Source organism: Tupaia chinensis, unplaced genomic scaffold, assembly GCF_000334495.1.
Source record: "Tupaia chinensis unplaced genomic scaffold, TupChi_1.0 Scaffold000661_1, whole genome shotgun sequence".
Classification (NCBI taxonomy): Eukaryota; Metazoa; Chordata; class Mammalia; order Scandentia; family Tupaiidae; genus Tupaia; species Tupaia belangeri.
In genome coordinates, this window is record NW_006160183.1 from 4,025,087 (window position 1) to 4,049,688 (window position 24,602).

The 24,602-nt window shown below is 39.7% G+C and overlaps 1 protein-coding gene across 1 annotated transcript in view; it reads left to right on the top strand.

Annotated features, from left to right (window-relative positions):
- Positions 1-6,084: 6,084 nt before the first annotated feature.
- LOC102475023 (thyroid adenoma-associated protein) overlaps positions 6,085-24,602 on the top strand; it is a 231,804-nt gene continuing 213,286 nt past the window's right edge. The window contains exons 1-2 of the mRNA XM_027776319.1: positions 6,085-6,173; positions 7,127-7,258. Coding sequence (XP_027632120.1) covers positions 6,085-6,173; positions 7,127-7,258 — 221 coding nt within the window. The remainder of the gene's footprint in view (positions 6,174-7,126; positions 7,259-24,602) is intronic.

Consider the following 24,602-nt stretch of genomic DNA (forward strand, 5'->3'; position numbering starts at 1 on the left):
AAGTGATTGTACAGATTTTGTCTTAAGTTGTAATTTAGAACATGTCTTTTTTCATAACATCCTATCCTGTGACTTGAAGCAGATTGGGATGACCTTCTAGACTGAGGTGCTGTCGATTACTACTTCATTTGAAGTCAGTTGACAAATTTTGTACTGTGTCTTCTAATTGGATGACTCTCCTAGTAGGAATTACTCATCACAGGGTGTGTAAAATAGTGAGTCACTTAAACCTCTGGGGAGCTTCTGTGAGTAATGAAGCATAGCCTCATTTTGGAGAGACTTTCATAGTCATCTGAGGGCTACATGATCTATTGGTGGTATTTCCTTAAACATTTGAAAGTTTCTTATGACCACCCTTAAGGTACAAGTCACTATGTTTTGAGAAGGGAGACAAATTAATATTTGGTTTCACAAAAGAAAGAGAGTCCCAAGGGCACACGTAGTGCCCATGTAATGAAGTATTTGTTTATAATGTGGGGAGCTGCTTACATCAGCTGAGAAGCTTATGTTGCCAGTGCCTCCAACACAGCCTAACGATCAGCTGATAAACCTTACAATTCCTGGTTCATTCCAACTGTTGGGTTGTCTGAAAAGTCATGATGTATTTTTTCCATGCAAAATGCGTCATGACTTTTCTGACAACCCGATAATTGATACAGGTCCCTAGTTTTGGAGGGTCTGCTTGAGGGCAGTCATTCCAAGCTGTCCTGTTTTGCCTACACCACCTGAGTGGCATTTGACTGCCTAGTGATTGAATGATGGCTGCTGAAAAGGGAAGGACATTTGGAAGTATTGACAGTTGTTTTGTATAGAAGGGTCAGGTGCTGAAGCCAACTGGCTATGAGAAGTTTCTGATAGATGTCTCAGTAAGATGACGGGAAAGGCTGTCAAAATTGTACTTAGAACCATTTGATGGAGGACAAAAGACCCAGAAGTTAGTTGAATTTAATTTTCTCATAACAGTTTGGGAGTGATGGGACCAGCAGATGGCCTGGTGATTAAGCGCTGAAGTCCCACATGGCCAACCACAGTTTGAATCCTAGACCTGGCAGCTTGCTTTCTCTCTCTCTCTCTGTCTCTCTCTGTCTCTCTCTCTCTCTGATTTTCACTCTCTCTCTTTCTGTCTCTCAGGGAAGCACACATGCCCTATAGCAAATTTAGAAGTAATAAAATTAATAAATAAAATTTAATAATTATTTTTTAGAAGTTTAGGAAGAGCTACTACAGCATTTTCCTTGGTGAGGAAAATTTTAGAAGTAATCTTTTTAAATCAAGGCTGTTAACATTTCTCCTTCCATTGTACCTTCTGAGGTCTGAGATGTTCCTGTCCCCAAGTATCAAGGTTGTTCTGCCTCCACTGACACAAAATCACTCTTCTCGTTTCAGTCACTATAGACATCAGCTTTTTTTTTTTTTCCCTAGATTTTTGCCATTGGGCTTGTGTACTCACCAGAGAAATACAGACAGGGAAAGTAAAAAATTATTCCCCATGGGATGGCAGTGCTACAATCCCTTCTCCATTCTCTTTTCAGGATTTTGGGTATATATGTACATGTGCCTGGTGTGAATTTCAAACCTCCAGGTCTGGGACTCAAACTGTGGTTGGTCATATGGGAGTCCGGCACCTTAACCACCATGCCACCTGCTGGCCCCAGGCTTCAGCTTTTTTCCATTTATCCCATAGTTGTAACCAGACTTTTTCTCTGGAAGGGTCAGGTATAGGATGTATAAAGCATTTTTATAAAACTTACAGAGACCCATTACATCCCTCACTTTGGCTCACATCAGCTACATTAGGGAAAGTCAGCAGACAGCACATTCAAATGAGTAGTCACTGGCTTATGATTTAGGTCCAGGTCAGTCTTATACGAGAATCCAGGTGGCTGAACAGAATTAAGTTAGAATCTTCTAGGCACTCTTTAGCCAGGGTGCCTTATGGAAAGTGTATCAGCTAGGCTGGTTGTTGTTAGGGATAAAAAAGAAGCATCATGCTGGGAATTTTGAGGACAGAAGCCCAAATTTTCAGACTAAGTAAAAAAACTGTGTGTTTTTAATTTTGTATTATTTATGTGATTTTTTTAAGTCTTAAATTCAATGGAATTTAGTTTGGTATATAGGAGGAGGTTGGGATCTAATTTTAATTTTGTTTGTGTGGATGACCAGTTGCCACAGTACCTTATTCTCTATAATCTGCAGTATCACCTTTCAAAAATCAGGTGGTCGTGTGTGTGTCTGTGTGTCTGTGTGTCTGTGTGTCTTTCTGTCTGTTGCCATGTGCTCTATTCTGTGTTATGGGCTTTCTTTTCCCCACAGTGTCCTGATTGGTAAAGTTTTATGATATTCATAGCTATCTGATTGGACGAGTTCTCCAACCTGTTTTTCTTTGATATTATCTTTGCTCTTTTAATTCTTGGCACTTGATCAAGTATCTACATTCATTTTAATGTCTTCTTGTCAGGTCACTTACATACACACAATTACTGTTTTTATTGGAATTGCATTGTATTTGGGTCACTATTTTATCTTCATAATATTGAATCTTCAGATCATGCATATACCACATGTTTTTTTTTTTTTATTTAAGGGAGATTTTTTTTGCTATAGGGCATGTGCACTTGCCAAAGAGACAGAGACAGAAAGCAAGAAATCATCCCCTAGGGGGTATGGCCATGCCACAATCCCTTTTCCTCCAGTCTCCTCATGGGATTTTGAACACACACACACATGTGCCCAGCATGAGTTTTAAGCTGCCTGGTCCAGGACTGAAACCGTGGTTAACTACATGGAGGTCTAGCAATTTAACCATTATACCATCGGCTGGCCCCCCTTAACTCTTCTATTTAAACAACATATCTCTTTTCTTATGATACTGAAAAATACCAATGTAGAAGAAAAGAACCTTGACCTCTCTTGTATACCATATATAAAAATTAACTTTAAGATGGAACACATACCCTAACAGAAAAGCTAAAATCATAAAGCTTCTAGAAAACAGAGTATCTATGACTTTTAGGTAGGCGGAAATTTCTTAGGCCATAGAAAGCATAAATCATAAAAGGATAAAAATTTATAAATTATTGGACTTCATCAAAAATTTAAAACTTCTGCTAATCTAAAGACATTATAAAGAAAATAAAATGACAGGACCAGCAAATGGCATAATGGCTACGTCACTGGACTCCCATGTATTTGACTGTGGTTCAAGTCCCGGATCCAATGACTTAAACTCATGCCGGGCGCATGTGCGTTCATGCCCAAGATCCCAAGAGGAAAATGGAGGAGAAGGGATTGCAGCGTGGCCATCCCCCCACCCCGGGGGGGGGGTGATTTCTCACTTTCTGTCTCTCTCTGTCATTCTGGTGAGTGCACGCACCCTAAAGCAAAAAACTTCTCCAAAAAAAAAAAAAGAAAGAAAGAAAAAAAAATTGACAAGCCACAGATTAGGAGAAAGGATGCACATATATAGCAAATGAAAAAAAGCAACCTACTTTGAAAAAAAAAAAGTCTTGAATAGATAACTTCACCAAATGCCATACTGGTAGCCAAAGCACACGAAAAGTGCCCAACATCATTAGTCATCAAGGACATGCAAACCCAAACCAGAGGGCGATATTATTATGTACCCACGAGGATGGCTACAATAGGGGAAAAAGACAGCAGCAAATGTTGGAAAGATGGGAGGGCCTCCAGAATGCTGACGTCTCGTTGCCAGTTCAATAAGGGGTAACTATTTTGGAAAACTTGAGTTTCCTAAAATAGTAAACATATTGCACTTTTATTCTCAAATATTAATCAAACAGAAATGAAAATACATGTTCATGAAAAATCTCATACAAGGATTATTTATTCAGGATAAATTTATTCCTTTTTTTTTTTTGGAGAGGTTTTCACTATAGGGCGCGTGCGCTCGCCAGACAGACAGAGAGAGACAGAGAGACAGAAAGCAAGAAATCACCCCCCAGGGGGGATGGTCACGCCGCAATCCCTTCTCCTCCATTCTCCTCTCGGGATCTTGGGCACGCACACACACGCGCCCGGCGTGAGTTTTAAGCCACCGGGTCCAGGACACGAACCGCGGTCGACTACATGGGAGTCCAGCGACATAGCCATTATGCTAACTGCTGGTTCCCGAGGATAAATTTATTCTTAATAGCCCCAAAATATAAAGAGCCCGTGTCTGTCCAGAGGAGAATGAATAAACAAAGTTATATGACAGTACTTCAAAAGTTTGTAGAAAAAATGAAATTAATGTATGAGTTTATTTTTACTAAAGAATGTAAAATGCCATGCACATTTTTAAAAACACATGTTTCCATGAACTTTTTGAAGACTCCGCATATATTCATGCAGTGGAATACTACTCAACAGAATAAAAATCAAACTGTCATTTGATATTATAGGAAAAAATTGGTAAATTACTGGACTTCATCAAAAATTTAAAACTTCAACTTCTCATCAAAAGACATTATTAAGAAAATAGATTGGCAAGCCACAGCTTAGGAGAAAGGATACACAATGCACATATATGGCAAGGGAAAAAGCAACCTACTTGAAAAATGAAGAGAAAATGTATTCTGTGTTAGCATATCAAATAACACTGATTAATCACATAAACTTTAGGCTGGGTTCAAAAAGCTAGACACAAAAAAATATGTAATATATTATTACATTTATATGAAATTCCAAAATAGATTAAATTAAACTGTGGTAATAGAAATCAAATCAGTGATTACTTTGAGGTGTGAGAATTGGTTGGGCAGGGTCATGAGGGAACTTTATGGATGGTGGAAATTTTCTGAGTCTTGGAAATTTCAAGAAGTATGGGTTACCTGAGTTTCTGTATTTGTGGAGGAAAGGTACGCTTAAGATCTGCAATTTCTCTTTGTGTAAAGTGTAATTAAGTTTTAAAAAATGTGATGTTCTGGGACTCCATTAATAGGAACATACATCTAGAGTTGATAAAAGTAAGCAGGTTAGGGAATACTTATGCCACTTCTTCAGAGTGGTTCTTTAATAGTCATGGACACAAAATATTTTCCTAAATGCTATATTTAGCTTGAGCTTTTTGGGCAGTTTTGCAGTCTGAGGAACTATTTTTGGACCTTGGCAGAATTCAAGAGTAGTTTTTATAATGATGGAAAAGGTCATTCTACAGGTGTCAGCTGGGACTGGATCTGCAAAACTTCACACACCAAGTCTGTCCTTCTGATAACCATACTCCAGACCACTGGTTCTCAGTCAGGGACCACTTTGTCCCACAGGACACATTGGCAATGTCTGGAGCCACATTGATTACCATGACTGGAGGGGAGGGCTGTTGTGCTACTAGCACCTAGTAGATAGTGGCCGCAGAGGTTGCTAAGCATCCTACCATGCACAGGGCAACCCCTCACACCTCAAAGGAAAGAATTATGATGATGATGATGATGATGATGATGATGATGAGAGAGATTTTTTTGCTATAGGGCCTGTGCACTTGCTGGAGAGACAGAAAGCAAGAAATCACCCCCCAGGGGTGATGACCACACCACAATCCCTTCTCCTCCATTTTTCTCTTGGGATCTTAAACATGCTTGCACACACGCCTGACGTGAGTTTTAAGCCACTGGATCTAGGACTCATACTGTAATCAACAATGTGAGAGTTCAGCAACATAACCAGTATGTCATCTGCTGGTCCCCAGCAAAGAATTATTTAGTCCAAAATGTCTTTGGTACCAAGTTTGAGAGACCTTGTTCTAGATCTTCCCTGATCATCAAAGCTGAGTTAGTTAATCAGGTGTTGACTGTACTTACAGTCCAGATCAATTGTGGAAACTTGGCATTTTTATAGATTATATATTTAATATCAAGTATTTATAAACATCTCAAATTTGGAGATTAGAAGGATATACATTAAAAGTACTTCCAAATATATGTATTGCTGCCATGGTTAAATGTTTAAGATGCTGTAGGTTTTGTTTTTAACTTTCTTTCATTAAATACCCCAATAAACGGCCTTAGTTTCTTCCTTTAAAAAAGGCTTTCTTATCAGATTAGAGGCAATAAATGATAATAATTTATGTTTTCTTTTCCCCTCCACAGAATGACAGGAAGGGAGTTTTTCTCTCGTTTCCCAGAACTCTATCCCTTTCTTCTCAAGCAGTTGGAAACTGTAGCCAATACGGTGGACAGGTAAGAAGGGAATAGTGTGGGGCAAAGTGAAACCAAGGATGTGGATTACGTTATTAACCCAGATTTTCCCTCTGGGCAACAGTTTTTTGTCAACTTCTTCCTCGTTACATGGCTGGCTTTTTAAAAAAGTGCTTCTTTATAGTTAAATCATGTTGCCTAGCTCTTTATAGTAAATTTGTACCTGAAATGTTGTCTGAACTATTCTTATATTTCCAAATTCCATTTTGTATTAAAATTTTTCAGTGTAATCCTGTTTTTAGTGTTACTGGAACTAGCTTCTTTGAAGAACATGATAATTTCTTCTGTTAATTATTTTCTTTTTATTTTTAAAAATCTGTTTACATATTGAATTTGCTTAATGCACACCTGCTATTTTTTATTACTGGCCTGTTACATCTTGCCATTGTACAACTATGAGCAAATAGCTGGCATACCTGGTCACCTATGATCAGTAATGGTACTGGTCTACCTGAGCAAACCTGGTCAGTGAGCCCAGCCTTACAAAGCAAGGCCATTCAGAGGGGCCTCTCTTACTGGGGCAGATAGAAAAGTTCACTGTTAGCCTTTTAATCATATTCTGTAGCTACTAGTATTCACATTAGTAGTTTGTTCATTCAGGCTTTTCTGGCCCTGGTAAGTGATTGCCTGTTCATGTTTTCTTAAGTACATTTCAGACTGTGTGAACAGCTCTAATCAAAACAGCAGACTCTAATGAAATAAATGATTAGCTGAGAAGAGGAACATGTGCAAAAGCCCAATGCCCAGCTTCGTTACTGGGTTTTCATATGATGCACATTAGAAGGATGTGAAGTGAATGGGAGGGGGGAAAAGGAAAACTGTCCCCTTGATCATAGAGAGTCTTACTTCATGTATGTGGTTAATGAGCAAAAATGTCTGGGCATAGTGCCTCACTTCTTGGTTTTAAACCTTTTGTATACAATAACTATTTTCAGTGACAGGGGAGAACCAAGTCGTCATCCCAGCATGTTCCTCTTACTTCTGGTGTTGGAGCGGCTCTATCCTTCCCCGATGGATGGCACTTCTTCGGCTCTCAGCATGGCACCGTTTGTTCCCTTCATTATGAGGTAGTGACATGCTTCATGAAGATAGTGGGGTGGGGCTTTACAGAGTATCTTATTCTCATTTTAGAAATTTAATGTACACGCACACACGCACACATGCACACACACACATTTTTTTTTCTTTTGTTAACTTTGGGAGGAGTCTTGTGAAGGCAGAGACTTGAGGCTTTTGCCATTGCCATCAGCTGGTCTCCAGTGTCTCAGCGGAAGGTGCTTTTGTCATGGGTACAGGAGTGCATTAGAACCTGTGTGACTGATGTTTTCCTTGGAGCCTTGCCTGCTAATGGGCATGTGGTTGGTGATAAGAGACACCCCTTTTGAAAAACATAGCCTGAGTGTATTACCCCTGTGTTGAGCCTGGGCACCATGGGGCAGGCTTGGCCCTGGTATGTAAACCCTGTCCAGGGTTTCCAAAGGACAGCAGGACATCTGACTCTTCATTCCAAAGGAGTCTGCTTGGGGAAGGGAAAAAGAGTGAAGAGAGTAGCATGTAGATGACCGAATCTGCATAGAGGACGGCGATCACAGGCCTTTCTGTTTCTAACACTTGTCGTGGCTCCTCTTACCGGTTTTGAGGGGCATCTGCCACCTACTGATGACCTTGTTCATTTTAGATCAAAGGCCTCAATAAATAGGTCTCCAAAAAAGTTTGAAATTTTTTAATGAAACATCTCAGGTGCCTGTCATACTACCTTTTACTATTCTGCTTACTTCTTGACAAAAAAAAGCTTCATTTTTATGTATCTGTCAAAGATTGAAATGGACTTGGAGCAGAAGAATAAGAATACCAAACTCAAGATGGCTTGTTTGTTATTTATTTGGTGTCCTGGGTTCCACTTCCTGGTTTCACAGAGCTGACTTATGCATTTTAATGTGAGAAACCATTAAACACGAGATTCTGGCATGTGATTGCTGTAGCCATTTGTTTGCGCCAAGCTGTGGCTGTGGCTGTGTTATCTTTGATCACAAAGATGACTCATTCAGACTGGTTTTTGTTTCCTGATACACAAAGTTACCAGTCTCCTTCATCTAGCATTTGGTGATTCATTTTGGGAATTTGAGTGGTAAATTTTACTTTCAGGGACCTTAGAAATTGTTCTTTTATGAATAATTGAAAAAAGCTAAAAAATATTTTCAGAAAGCTGATGTAAGGGGGAAAGGCATGTGCACAGAATCACACTGCGCATTTGCAACAAAGCTGTGCTTGAGAACCTTGTCATCTGTGTCAAGAACATTTAACTAGTGGAAGCTTTTTAACTGATCAGTTTGTTGTGTGTTGCATCCTAGAAATTACTGCGTTGGCTAACTCCTTCCGGGCTGTATTTAATTAGTTTACAAATAATCAGAATGCTAATATCACTTACTATATTCCAAAGTACCTATTATATATAACAAAAATCTCATTGAGACACACATTTCTTTTTAGACTAGACAGAATTAAGATCATACTTGGTTAGGCTATGTAAGGATTCTCTAAGAAGAATTTTACCTAGGAACACAGAGCATGAGCAAGATATTATTAGCAGAGAGGTGAATAAGTAGTAGACCAACCTTTGTTGAGCCCATATTTCTTGCCAGACATTGAACTGGACGTTTTACTTTCAGTGAGTGACTAGATGCGTTCACATTGAGGATATTGAGGTTCAGAGAGCAGCCCAGGTATAGAGCTAGAATTTGACCCAAGACGCAGGACCCGTCAAGACTGTTAGATGTACTGTTTTTATTACACTAAAATAACCAGTTCCCTTTTTTGTAGCAAGAACTTTGGCTACACTGAATGGGCCCATGGGACCTGAAATTTATGCAAGTAAGAGAGATGAGTCCTATTTCCACAGCCGATGCATCTGAGTACATGCTGTTTTGGGATGTAGAAGTAATGTGTCCACCAGGGGTGGGATCTGCCTCCCTTTGCATTTCCAGTAGTAAATATAGCTGATTGGGTTGATCAGGCATGTGTGATCAAAGCCACATCTGTGGGACAGTTTCCTGGGATAATGGGGGTATCCATGTATCTGTCCAGTGCCAGATAAGAGGAGGACTGGCTCTTTCTTAACCATCTTCTGAGTGGAGTGAAAGGACCCTAGATTTGGAGTTAGAAAACCCAATGTAGGGTTTTATCTACCTACTATAGGAACAACCTATGCTACCTGAGAATGTTCACTGGGGAAATGAACTACAGATTATTAAAATAGCGAATTTGATGGACACATTTAATTTAAATTATTTCTAAGAAGTTCTTTATGAAGAAAGTGAGAGCTTGATCATAAAACCTGTCTTTCCAGGCAGTATTTGTGGTTCTAGTCACAGTAAAGATTGGGCTACTTTGATTTGGGGCACTAACTGAAGAAAATGGATGTCTGCTTAGTGAATGGGCGGTGTCTTATTTTTGTAGGATGCCTAATGGCAATTTATGTACTTGGATCAGCTTTAGTCAGGCTCATGGGTACTCTGAGTTTAGTTGAAGAAAGAACTTTCAGCTAGTGGGAGTAGTGCAAAGGTTGCTCTGACCCTGCTCACTAGTGAATTGCACAATGAGAAGATTATAAGCCCAATGACAGCTTTTTATTTCTCTTCGATTTATGTATATTACTTACCTGCTATTTCCTTCCTTTCTGTAAGGAATTTATAAGTATTATTTGTATTTGCAGACTATAAGAATATATCCCAGCGTATTTCTCTGCTGATTTTCTTTGTTGACTTAAGTCTTAGAAGATCTGGAGTTCCCAAAGTTACGCATGTGTGCAATTGTGATTGTTGCATAACCTTGGCACAGAAATGATAATGTTGATCCCAACATCTTGTTTACAGTTGGTTTTTAATCCAGAGTATTTTATGTGCCTGATGCTGTACTGAATCTGGATACACAGTCCTTAACCCTGTGAATATTATGCCTTCAATTTAAGACCATTCATCCTTATTTCAAACATCACAAAGCAGAGTGATTCAAGCTTTAAGAGGAACCCTGACTGGCTCTCTGAATACAGGTCAGCAGTGCCTCCTTCTCTGGGGCTTTCTAGAGACTAGAAAGTCTTTCAGAGACCAAAGGTTCTGGACATACATCTTCATACTCTATTTCACAAGCGAGTTTCAAGTTTCAGTTAACAAGCTATAGGAAACCATATGCACTCAAATCTATGAGTGTGGAGTCCTGAAGAGACCAGAGGCCCAGAACTCAAGAGACCTGTTTCTGATGGGACCAGCAGTTAGTGTAATGGCTATGTCGCTGGACTCCCACATAGTCGACCGCGGTTTGAGTCCCGGACCCGGTGGCTTAAACTCACACCGGGCGCGAGTGCGTGCATGCCCAAGATCCCGAGAGGAGAAAGGAGGAGAAGGGATTGCAGCGTGGCCATCCCCCCTGGGGGGTGATTTCTTGCTTCCTGTCTCTCTGTCTCTCTCTGTCTTTCTGATGAGCACACGCACCCTATAGCAAAAACTTCTCCAAAAAAAAAAAAAAGAGAGAGAGAGAGAGACCTGTTTCTGTCTAGGCTCTGCTACTTAGTCACTAGTTGGGACACTGGATAAGGCTCTTTACCTCCTTTGGGCCAGTGTGGTTATCTGTGTCAGGTGATAGGGCAGGTCAGTTGAGACAGAAGTGTCTTCTCTTGCTGCTGAGATCTCAGTCTAATACCTGTGGGAGAAATCCCTTCACTGCCTTTCATTTAGTGGGGGTGGAGGGTACTTTTAAAAGGATTTATCCTTTCTTTTTATTTATTTTTATCTTAAATGACTTTCAGAACATTTTCCCCCACTCCATTGTTGTCATTGTTCTCTATTTTCTTATTTTTACCATAGAGCATTTATGCTTGCCAAAGAGGAAGGGAAGGAGAAAGAGAAGGATGAAGAGTGAGAAGTCACCCCCAGGAGGATGGCCATACCATAGTCCCCTCTCCATCATTCTGTCGGGATCTTGGGCACACATGCACATGTTCCTGGCATGTTTTCCAGGCCACTGAGTCTAGGACTTGAACTGTGCAGTGGGCTTAGATTGTTTTAGACTGGACCATTAAATGTTATCACTTGCAAGTGCTTTGTGCCTTACCTGTTGAGAACTAGCAAGGATTCCGTAAGGATAACTTGTGCCTGAGTCACCTCATTGCTGTGATGGAATTACTAGATTGTTAGATGAGGACAATGCAATCTTTTTCTACATTCGAATTAATTACTTAAATTAAGGTGGGCCAGATTGTGTGTTTATCATTCTTGTGCTTGACATAAATAGAGTGAAGGACTTAAAATTCAGAATCTCAAGTAGGAAGGTAAGAAACACAAATGCAGGTACATGGCCATTACCTCTGCCTGACTGAGAAGAAGGGGTGAAAGTGAGGAGCCACGTATTTAGAGCTTCAGTTTCATGTGTGATGTGGTCTTAAGCTGGGCGCTACTTAGATGACTGGCTATCTTATTATTCTCTGTAATTTTTTTGTATGTCTGATATAGTCCATAATAAATAAGACTCAACATAGCCTCAGAACATTAGATTTGTGGACTGAGACTATGGAGAAAACATTAAATAGAGATATGTATAAAAAAAAAACTGAAGAAAAGCCAAAATTGTGTTCATATCGAATGAGGAAGATATGGTTCAACAGCAGTTTTAATTTAAAAAATTAATAAAAATCAAAATAAAAAAATACGAAAGAAATGGAGTTTCTTGGTGATTCCTGAGAAAGCAGCGTGGTATCATTGTTGCATCCAGATAGAGGAAGCTGTAGCCACCCTGAACCCTGCTGGATGTAGTAAGCCCACATTATTTTGCTTATTCTGCTCTGGGCTCCCCATTTTAGGAGGGTCACTGGTGAACTAATACTTATCCAGGGAAGGTAACTGGGATGAGGAGGAAGCTGAACATCTGCAAACAGTTAGACCAGAGGAGACTTAGTTAGAAGCAACATGGTAATGGTCTTTGCATACTCGAGAGGCTGCCATATGGCAAAAGGCACATAATTTCTCGTTTGCTCTCATTGGGGAAGTAGGAGATAGATTTTGCCTTTCAATATAAAGAAGAACGTTGTGAAAATTAATATTATCTATCAAGAAAATGAACTGATTTTTGTAATACTGAGTTGCCTGTCAGTGAAAGTATTTAAGTGTTCAAGGAAAACTGATCACATGTTCAGCATAATTTCTCAGGAATTTCTGCAGTGTATCCAAGGTTGGGTTAGATGACTATTCCTTAAGGCACCTATTTGGGATATTTTATATCAGAGTAGCTGAGCACCTCAAGTGTAGAGTCTACATTTGCAGTGATTAAAATGATAACCTTGCCTTTAAGTCTGTGACATATTTGTACATTTTTGTTTAAGGGTTCCTCAGTCTCCCAAAGAAAGAAGTTGGGTGCCATTCTTGGCATGGCCTACAGGTCATGGTGGTCTGCTCCTAAGTGGTGCCCTCCAGGAATTCATCCCCTTAAAATCAGCTTCTAAGTAACTTCTATAACTTTGTTCTGGATAGTTCTGAAACCACTCTTTTTGGCCTATGTGATGTTATGTCTGAAAAGCATTCCTTATTAATTTAATTATCTTTGAGTGTGTGTGTGTGTGGTTGCTATATTTTTCTCCATTCCAGATGTTGGCTTAAGCCACATTTGTTTTCTAACAGGCATAAAGAACATCTGACTCTCTGAGAAGTCAGAGATACTTTTCTGAGTGATTAAAATAGGTAACTCTTTGTTGTCCAGACTTCCCAGAAGAATAAGCAGAATAATGTGGGTTTACTATATCCGGCAGGGTTCAGAGAGGCTACAGCTTCCCCTATCTGGATACAACAATGATACCAAGCTGCTTTCTCAGGGGTCACCAAGAAATCCCATTTCTTGAGTATTTTTTATTTTTATTAATTTTTTTTTTAACTAAAACGGCTATTGAACCAGATCTTCCTCATTCTGTATGTACATGCTTTTGACTTTTCTTTAGATTTTTGATACATATCTCTAATGTTATCTCCATAGTCTCAGCCCACCAATCTAATGTTCCATGGTCTTGGAACACAGATGCCCAGAGAGCACCGAAACCCTCCAGACTTGCCCATCACAAGTAGAAATGCTTGAGAGTAAAGGTTTGCTGGTGCTGTTAATTTAGAACATCTTCCACCTCCACCCCTGGACAGCCTAGGGGTCCAAAGCTCCAGCATTCCTATAGTTCCCACTAAATTCCATGATGCTGAGAGAAGGAAATTACAGGGAATTTGTCTTCCCCACCACCCTAATCTGATACTGATTGTTGGGTGAAAAGAGGGAGCTGCTACCCCATCAATCTGTGGAAAGCCTTTAGTTTCACTAATTGATGGTCTAATACCAGGTCAGGCTTGGAGTAAGATTGTTGAGGCACAATTCAGTTCCACTCATGGGGCAGTGTGTGTGTGTGTGTGGGGGGGGTCACCTGCTCTGTTTTCCCCTTTGTCTTAGGCCACATTTGCACCTAATCCTTTTTCCATACAGACATGTAAATGACCCCAGTGTTATCTTCCTTGGGCTGTTGGTTGTATTATAAAGATATAAGTTTTTAAATCAGTGAAACTCTGTTGGTGCCATTTTCTTACATAGGGAGGGCCTAGACATCGTGATTGGGAAGTTGATTCCTCTTACTGGTGAAATCCCATTGTTTGGACAGCTACCTACTCTGCCTCCTTTTTCTGTGACTGCTGAATGCCTCATTTGAAGAGCCATGATCATGGCCTTATGAATTTCCGAATTCTATCCAGGGGTAGCTGAAGTTCACTGTGTGGAATGAAATCATGTTTTCTGTATTGTGTGTATGTGTGTGTGTTTTTTCCAGAGAGTTCTGGCATAAAATGATACTCTGTCATCTGTGGCTGATTTTTATCTCTTGGTTCCTGCAGTGGGACCTGGCCAATTTTATCTCTGGTGCCAGATCTCTTTAAGACCACTTTCTAAATATGTTTTTGAGCAAGAGGAATGAGGAGTTCACCTCTTATGGAATGCATTGACAAAGCAAAGCTTGAAAAACAAAACTTGTAGGGACCAGCTTTTCTTCAGTGTTATCTGTTACTTCACCAGGTCAGTTCAGGTCATGTTAGAACAAGTGATTTGATCTGCAAACAATCTCATTCTTAAGTGAAATTTCTGACAATGATGATAATCCATGGCCTATTGCTGCCATTCACACTAAAAGTTAGAATCCTATCAGTTAATCAATTTGTTAAACATTCATTGTGTACCTAACTAGTGTTAGGTCTTGGGTAAGATGCAAAGTAAAGAAAAAGGTTTTCATTCTTAACTTACAGTCTAACAAGGGAGATAAAATCCACCTTTGTGATCCTGACATGGCATATATGATGTATATTAGTAACCCACTAATTGTTTGATACACACCAGAAAGGAGAAGAGCAGCAGTAAGTTGGACAAGTTCAGGAAGTTTTCCCAAGTAACAAGGCAGGAAAAGAATACAGGCATTCAGTTCACCATCTTAGAACTTTGAGAAATCACCTTTGGTGACTAACATCTCATGCGAGAGGAATGAGCATTCAGCCTATCCAGTGTTGCCAGCAGGCCCCAACAAAGGGAAGACCGTGATAGAGTTCTGTGATTCAGAAACCATCATAAAGAGCTTTGCTTCCACGAAAACCAAGGGTGACCCAGGAAATTCACAAAATAAATGGTTTGCTGTTAAACAAAAAAAAACATTGATGGTAAATCTTTGATAACTTTAATAAGGAAAAGATTTTGCTGTGTTGCATTTAAATCTTACAGAAATAATGAATGGTAGTGGGGAAAGATTTAAATTTAGTAATACTTAAAAATTTTAAATATTTGAATAATATTTTCTCATAAGGCGCTTTTATTTCCCTGGTTGTAAATATTTTCTCAAAAATTGTAGCCATGGTACTCAGCAAGCATTTTTAAATGCTGAACTGAAGGATTTCACAGTACCGAGTCCTAAATACTGGCAAATATCCAAGTCATCATATTCTGCTCAGTAGAAAATATTTTAATATCACAAATGTGTTTTTTCTTTTCATGCAGAAATGTGGATTAGGAAGTAGAGTAAGAGGTAAAGATCAATCACTGTAGGTTTTAAATGAGAACAAGGAAAAATAATGACATGATTTGTTTTCGTGGTCTTTCCCTGACTGACTGGCATAGGTTTTATTCTCTTTAAAAAAAATTGACCATCACCAGTGTATTTATACTCTTCTAGTTAAAGCTAGCCACCTTAGGTACATCAGCTACACAAGCTACATTTACCCTCAGGCACATCTGTTAACTTTTTCCTTCCTCTCTTACTTTCCTCACTGCAACTTTGAGACTCTTGACTATTCATTTTGCCTTCCTTACAATCAGTTGCAGGTGTTCTCTTCACTACTTATTCATGTCTGTCACTTTATTTTGTATACATTCCTGATCACCAGTTCATCCATTCATTAAACATACTTTCTAAGGGCCTACTGTATGCCCTTCCCACCTGACACCCCTATTCTCATCACCTTTTACTTACAAGAGAAAACAGAGGCCATCTGGCATGTGCTATCTCCACGGGATACCCATCCTACCCCCTGCCCCTGGCCTTTGTTTTCTAGCCAGACTGTTCACAGAACTGTGGTCTGTGTTTACAGTCTCTACTCCTTCCTCTCCATTCATCTCTGAAGGTACTGCTGTCTGGCCGTTTCTTCCACCACTTCAGTGAAGCTGCACCTACTGAATTGAGATAGGAGTGAACTCTTCCTTACAAAGCCATTGGATGCTTTTCAGTCCTTATCTTTCACGATCTCTGGAATTTGACACTGTTGCAAACCTCCTTCTTCCTGTTGCTATGTCCTCTGTGGCCTTCTCTGGCCATTGTTTCTTTCTCCACTTGGTACACATAGACCCTCTTCCGCTCAAATGTTAATGCTCAAATGTTAATGTTAATGCTCAAATGTTAATGCATCTCCGTTGCCCTGCCCTGAATGTTTTTCTTTTATCACTTCACACATAATCTCTGAGGTTGCCACTCACCAAAACTGATGAGTTACACCTGTATCCAGAATTCAGAATCAGATCCAACTTTCTACTGGACAGTTCCCTCTGTGTGTCTCACAGGCCTCCCCAGAATCAGGAATGTCCATGACCTCTGCATGCAGAGGATTGAGCCACTTCTCTCTTAGGGCCTAGCACAGTGTCTGACAGATGTCATACTGTACCTGGTCAGCAATAGGGAACTTCTGAAAGGAAACATTAGAATCAGGACTCAAGGTATAGAGGTTCCTCCTCCTAACATTGCCTGCCTTAATGCATCTTCTAGATTACAAAGGGTTCTTGGTTAAACAAGTCATTGACTCCATCCAGAATGTTTGAAATTATTTCCCTTTTTCTTACATTGATTATCATCATTTTGAGGTGATAAGTGGCAAGCATTAGTACCTTTCTTAGGAGATAGAAAAGTTGAGGCCTAGGAGTAAACATAATGTGTTCATATTTTTAAAAATGACTCATTAAGGAGTCAGGAATTGATTCATTTATTCAGTCATCTAGCAGATACTTACTGAGAACATTAATTATGTCTCAGGCAGCAGAAATAAAACGAGGGGATCAGATAGTTTTTGGCATAATGAGGTATCCTTCTGTGCTCTGTTGCTTCTGATCTCTATAATTTTTTCTTTGACTTTTTCCATTCTAATGTGATGATAATTAGCAAATGTTTACTATGGGCCAGGCACTGGTTCAGTACTTGACACAGGTTAACTCATTTAACCATCATGGCGACACTACAAGTTAGTTGTTATTATTGTTCTCTTTCTACACAGAGGGAAAAGTAAGCCATGGGAAGTTCAGAAATGTGCCCTAGGTTATTTTGGTGAGAAGCGATAGGCTTGGGTTTGAATCCAGGCAGTCTGATTCTAGAACCCATACTCTTAGCACTGCCTTAGCTATTCCAGCTCTTAACACTATACTGGATCCTTCTACTCACCTGTTTATTATGCTGTAACTGTGAAATAGCCAAGCTAGGTCTGAGCATGCCAAAATTAACTTCCATTTTTCATAACAAACATTTAGACTTTGCTTTCTTTGAGTTATTTCCCCCCTTGGGCATTGCATTGGCAGTGGTCTTATTTTCTAATCTGAAATCAGCAAGAAAAGGAAGAAAAACTTGCAGTTCAGCCCAAGTGGTTGTGACAGGTTGCTAAATAAAACCGGCCCAACCAAAGTTCTGAGATTCTTGAGAAATACTAAGAATTTCCTACAAAAGAAATTTTCCTTATTATAGAAATCGTAGGTCGTTGTGCTGTGGTGTCTTAGTAGAGAAAGTGTGGCTGGAGGCTTAGAAGCATTTAATCTTGAGATTATTGTGGGCTGTTTATGTGTGACTTTGAAACTGTTAGCAAATATATTTTCTGTCTGCTTTTAGTATGTTCCCTTGAGTTTCCACTGTTAAAACTTTACATAATTTTATACATCTCCAGAGCTGCTGAAAGGAAAAGGAAACACAATAGGGACAAACATTTGAAGCTTACAGAGGACTTCACATACAGTGACTACTTGGTCATTCTTTTTACTTTCTTAGAAGGAAAACGGAGTCAAAGGATATCAATATATGTTGAAATTTTTAAAAATTACCACTCTTAAGCTAGTAGTTGGCATGATAATTAAGGCACTGGATTCCCACATGGCTGACTGCAGTTTGAGTCCGCAGTTTTGAGTCCTGGACCTGGAGTTTTGAAAATCATGTTGGGTACATGTGTGCCCAGATTTCCAAGACGAGAATAGAGGAGAAGGAATTATGGCATGGCCATCCTCCCGGGGGATGATTTCTCACTTTCCCTCGCTCTGTCTCTCTGGTGAGCACACATGCCCTATGGCAAAAAAAAAAAAAAACCTTAAAAAAAAATGCCAATGTTTTCATGTGTGATAATCCTAAACTGATTTGGAAAAAAGGCAAGTCTGAATCAGTGTAGTGTTTAAATAACTAAATAACAGAACTGAAATGAAAATTCTGTTACTCCAAATTGCATATAGTAGTTTAAGGGAGCTGCTCTTGTGAATGAGTAACAATAGCGGCTGGGGGGAGGGGTCATTGATAGTCCATCCCACAAGAAGTGGGTTAAAAATCTCTCCGTTCCTAATGCTGTCTTTCTCATGTGCACAGTCTCACTTCCCTCCTCTACTAACCAAAGGTGACTAGCTGGAACCTGCTTTGAGGGCATATTGGGATGACATGTGTCCCCTGGGACTTTTGGTATCAAGAAGAATTCTTGGTCTGGGATATTTGTGCCCTGACAACCAGCCTCTAAGAGATGCCACATTTCTCCTAATCTAAGGTGAAACTCTCAATTGCACAGGTAATCTTTAGATTGGTCTCGGTCTAAATAATCAAAGATCAAAATGAGGCATACCCACATTAATAGGATCTTTGTGTTAGTCTCTAAAATATCCAGATCATTAATAAAATATATTTGTAGGAGGATGCTACTATGTAAATAAGCTTGCTCTGTTTTAATTAGTACAGTCATGCAGGAAAGAGCCATCTGTTTTGGTAGAAACTGGAAATATATCTAGGTAGCCAAGGAAAAGCTGAATTGTTACTGAAGGATGTGTCACACAGACAGGAAACTAATTTACACAACAGTGGGCAAAAATATTTTTAAACACCATCAAGGAAGCCCCTTAAACTATTCTTTTGGATGATGGGTGAGTAGTGTTGGTTTGTTTCTTGCTTAACTCTTCATTCATTTTTCTCCCCAGAAGAATACCTTTTTCCTTAAAACCTACACTTAAGTCTCAGCTTCTTTTTCGTTTGCATAAAATAAAAAATAAAATTTATGTAATACTAATTACAACCTGCATAAGTCTGCTGATGAGAAACTTAAGAAATGTGATTCTTGTTTTCCAGATGAACTCCATTGCCACGTAATTAATATAATCCAATCACTTCTTACTCATTTTTGTCCTGCATGATTTGAGACATCAGAATTTAATTTGTAGCCAGATTGAAAACTGGACTTTGGAATAAACTTGAAAAGGCTAGAGGGATTTTCATTCTGCTGCGTGCTTGAACACTTCCCTAAAGTAGCTGCTTGAGAATGCAAAGTCCATGACCTGATAGAATTTCCCACTGAATAATGACATGAGGGCCCTGATAGGAACTGAGGGGGCTACGCAGGATTACTAAAGAGCCTGGCAGAAGGGAAGTAGCATCCCAACTGGACAGTTCCAACTCTGATTAACAATCCCGGAGTATGGCCTTTGGAATTTGCTGGCCACCTAGCTCCAGGTTCTAAGAAAGATGGGAAAGGCAAGATGCTGTTTTTTCTGAGTTCTTCCACCAATCCATGGCTTGTTACAAGGCCTGAGTGGAATGACCATGTTTGGAGGGAAGAAGGGAACACTTTCTCCTACTAATTAATGTAAAATGCCCTAACAGTCCTTTATCCCTTAGGAGTGAAGCCACTAGGGATACCAGAGTCAACCATACTGTAACCATTGACCAAGAACAGCTTTATCTTAGAGTAATTGAAACCAGAGTGAAATCATTTGAGAGGTCTTAAGCAGTACCCCCTACCCACCCAATTTTCTCAGGTTCATGCTCTATTTTAAGCTGAACCTTGAAGATATACAGGCAGCCTTTCATTCTTTTAGTATGTGGGTTTTATCCCTTCTAAAATGGACATCTCATTGGTAGGTAAATTACTTTAATTATTAAGTCACTTATGCCACAGTATGAATATTATTAGGTCGTTGGAAAAGTTATGATGTGTTTTTCTGTAGTTCCCTATGCAAAAATGTGTCATGACTTTTCCAATGACCCAATAACTTATAGGTTTCTTTGGTTTTGACCAAGGGAAGAGAAATAAAAGTCACTGGGGAGAATATCCAGAACTTGGAACAAAGGCCAAAAACAAGTTGTCACCTTCACTCTGTGGCCTGGGTGAAGACTGCGGTGACTTTTTCGCACCAGATTTTGCCCCATGCTTTCAGTGAAGCAGGATATCCTATTTTCCTTGTTCCTCTCCTTTCTGGCAGGGGCAGACTTGGAGGGCTTTTTACAGCTTTGACTCTTCCTTACCTCTTCTACATGTAGTTCCATTTCCTTTCCAAGATGAAAGCTTGTCTTTGTCTCTTCCCGGAATAGTTCAGGCAGCAGAACACAGTGAATCCTTCCAGATAAAAGACCCTGCTGATAAAGTGCCAGATTGTTATCAGAGAAGTGAAGTGAGGGGAGTCAGATCCCTACCCTTAATTACCTAGTTACAGCTTTGTTTATATCCTGTTCATTTGGGACATGTTTTCCTTGGACAGTTTCTTGTCTGTGTTCTGAACTACAGTCTGAAGTTTGTCAAAAATCCCAATAGTGGGCTCCTTATTTTCTGAAAGGTTTAATGGCAAGGAAGAGAAGATCAAAGTTTCTATCTTCCACCTGGAAGAAAATAGACAAATGCTTGGTTTTGGTGGCCCATTTCCCTCCGCAAGCATATAAACCCTAGTATGCTGAGTGAACTCTGACTACGTAGCCACAAGGTTACCTGGAAATAGAGTGACATTTATCCCTGGGAAGCCTTCAGTATAGATAACCAGACATTGAGGCCAGACTCCAGGTGAATCTAAAATAAAAGCACATGGGGGCCTATCGCACAGTGATTACACACTCTACATTGGGAGCTGGATCCCACACGATCAGTACCGGCATCTTGAAAAACACACGGGGCACATGTGCGTTTATGTCCAAAATCCTGACAGGATGGAGAAGTGAAGGAAAAAGAATGGCAACATGACCATGCCCCTTCTCCCTAATAAGCATGCATGCCTTCTGTCAATTACAGAAACAAAAACAGAGGAAAAAACTTGCTTGGTTTTCAGGTACATTGGATATACTTAATACCACTGACTGTACACTTAAAAATGGTTAAAATGGGAGCTGGCAGGTGGTGTGATGGTTAAGGGCACTGGACTCCCCCTTGGCCAACTACAGTTCGAGTCCCAGACTTGGCAGCTTGCTTTCTCACTCCCCTCTCCCCTCTCTTTCACTCTGTCCCTCTCAGGTCAAATTATAAATAAATAAATGAGTAAATTTAAATTAAAATAATTCTTTAAAAAAAAAAAAAGGTTAAAATGGGTGCTGACCCCGTAGCCTAGCAGTTAAGGGAACTGGCTAACACATGGCTGGCACATGACTGACCACAGTTCAAATCTCAGCCCTGGTGAAGCTCTTCCTCTTCCCCTGTCTGTCTGTCTCTGGTAAGCATGTACACGCTCTGGCAATTAAAAAAAAAAAAAAGTTAAAATTGAAACATTTGTTATTGCATATATTTTATTACAATAAGAATAAATAAATAACACTTGCTTTCTGAGAGCTCCAGTACTTTTGTCACTGTTGGAAGTGCTGATGGTTGAGCCACATGGCCTGCATTCTATATTGCCTATAAAGCATTATTCATTTGTTTGAGAACTGCAGGACTGTGAATACAGAATACCTTAATGTTCCCAAGAAAATAAAGAGAGTTTTGCCACTCTGGTATGCTGGAAAGTTTGGGATTGGAAAAGAGTGCTTTTTATTTTGAAAATGATTGACTAAACTGTGATACTCATTTCACTTTCTAAAGGGCAACTAATGTACCTAAAGAAGGTAGAATAGGATCTCTTGATGACTGAAGTAATAGTGTCTATTGCTCTAGTCATCAAATAGTGGCATTGAAACATTCCATGTCTAGAAGTAATATTAGGTAAGTTAGCCTTATCTGTGGTATCTAGCAGTCATTAAATGACCAAGCGTATGTTTTTTTCACCTTATTAAATTTGTATTTGACCTTGGGCCAGCAGATGGCAAAGTGGTTACATTGGTGGACTCCCACATGGCCAACTGCGGTTCTAATCCTGGACCTGGTGGCTTGAAAATCACTATGGGCATTTGTGCATCCATGCCTAGGATCCCTAGAGGAAAAGGGATTGTGGTGTGCCCATCCCACTGAGGGGGTTGATTTCTCACTTGCTCTCTCACTGTCTCTGTCTCTCTGTTGTTCCAGGGAGCGTATGTGCCCTGTGGCAAAAACCTCTTAAGAAAAAAAAATTGCATTCGAGCTTATATTGCCGTTTGGGTCTATCTGCAATTCAGCCCATCTTTGCTAAGACTCTTGATTCCTCTCAGTTTCACTGATGGAGGGTTCGGAGGAATGGATTGTTGCATTTTTCTGGTTAAGCCAAGAAACTTCTGAGACCCTGCAAACGTTACCTAGTGACATACGTATCCTGAATTTCAGGATAGAAAAAAGGAGGAGACGGAGAGGGAAAGGGAGTGAGTAAAGTAGAGAAAAGAAAGGAAGAGAAAAGAGAGAAAGGCCCTATTCCAAGTCAGAACTGTTTTTCTTGTCAATCCTGAAAACCCTGAACTCAGAGCTCTGACTAAAAATGTCTCTTTTCCCCCTCTTAAGTGTGTGTGTGTGTGTGTGTGTGTGTGTATGTTCAGGTATTTTGCCTATTATTCGAAGGTAACTATAAGACAATCACCACGATTTCAGCATTACCTTTCTTGTATTTAAACAGTATTTTCCTTAGAAAAAGCTAGAAAATGCAGGGACTTGGGGAGAAGTTAATGCTAAATTTACAATTTATAAAAGTTTACTTTTATTGAAAACCAGTAAAAACAATCCCTGACATTCTTATAGGTAAGAAAAGTTGAAGTTAAAAAAAAAAAAAAAAAAGTGTATTCTTGGGCGAGGTGGTGGTATAGTGGTTAAGACAACTCGATTCCCCATGTCCAACTGTATGGTTCAAGTCCTGGACCTGGAGGCTTGAAAAACACGCTGGGCATGTGTGCATACATGCGTACCCAAAATTTCAAAAGGATAGAGAGAGGTGAAAGAAAAGGGACTATATTCATCCCCCCATGTTCATCCTCCATGGGGGGGACGAATTCTTATTCTCTCTCTCTCTCTCTCTCTCACTCTCTCTCTCTCTCTCTCCCTAGTAAGTGAATGTACCCTCTAACAACAACAACAAAAAATTTTAATGTATGTTTTAGGAAATAAAGAATTTGCCAGAAATAGCATGGGTAGTTAAAGCAATTTAAGTGCTTTATCTTTTAAAAATACAATTGCTTTGGTTTGTTCTTGACTGACAGTTTTGTCAGAATAGCCACTTTGTCAAAATAGCCATTTCATACTTCAAATGGAATGCTTCAAAGTGTGTAGAGGAGGAAAAGGATTGTTCTGTGCCTTACACAAATGTCATATAGATTATAAACCAAATGATACCAAATTCTACTGGTTTACCAGGGTCCAGATGCTATCAAATATAATCAAAGCCATAGAAATCTACTGATGAAATAATGAGAATGAGTGAAAGTGATCCAGCTTGTTTTATTGAATGTTATATTTTTAGCACTTAGCACCTAAAAGTTAAACAATATTGAATTGCACACATAGCGTTTTATTTTGAATCTTAGGTTGAAGGTTATGTCCTTGGGATGATTGAAGAATGACTCATACATTTTGCACTGACTTTATTATTATTGGAGGTTTTTTCAGTAGATAAGGAGGGAAGCTAGGGAGTAAGATGATACTAAATTGAGGCTAGAATTATTCATTGATTGAACTAAAACAGATTACAAGTGTCACTTAAAGATTTCCTTGTTTTCTGTTCTATTTGTGTATATACCTTTTGTGAAGATGTTCCTTTTTTGTGTTTGGTTTTTTTTTTTTTTTTCTTTAGAGCATGTGGGCTCACAGAAAGACAGAGAGAGACAGAGAGATAGAAAGTGAGAAATCACCCCCCGGGGGGGATGGCCACACCGCAATCCCTTCTCCTCCATTCTCCTCTTGGAATCTTGGGCACGCACGCACATGTGCCCAGAGTGAGTTTAAGCCACCAGATCCGGGGCTTGAACTGCGGTCAGTTACTTGGGAGTTCAGCGACACAGCCATAACGCTAACTGCTGGTCCCTGTGAAAATGTTCTTGAATTCTATTCATCCTTGAACTGCAGTATGAAGTATCTCCTGACCATGAAGATTAGCAATGGGAATTTGCAGGGATTTCTGCTAGTTAATGTCTCTCAAACTGTGCTACAACTGTAATATTCAGTCACATGGACATGTTGGTGGATGTGACTAATATTCTTTATTTACCTGTTCCCATCTTAAAATATAATCACTATGAGGGGCCAGCAGGTGGCATGGTGGCTGAGGGACTGGACTCTCACATGGCTGACAGTGATTTGTGTCCCAGACCTGGCAACTTGCTTTCTTATTTTCCCTTTCTCTCTTTCTCTCTATCGCTGGTCAAATTGAAAAAATAATAATAACAAATAAAAATAAATTAATAAATCTTTTTTAGAAAGACAGTGAGTCCTCACGCCGGGCGCGTGTGCGTGCATGCCCAAGATCCCGAGAGGAGAATGGAGGAGAAGGAATTGCAGCGTG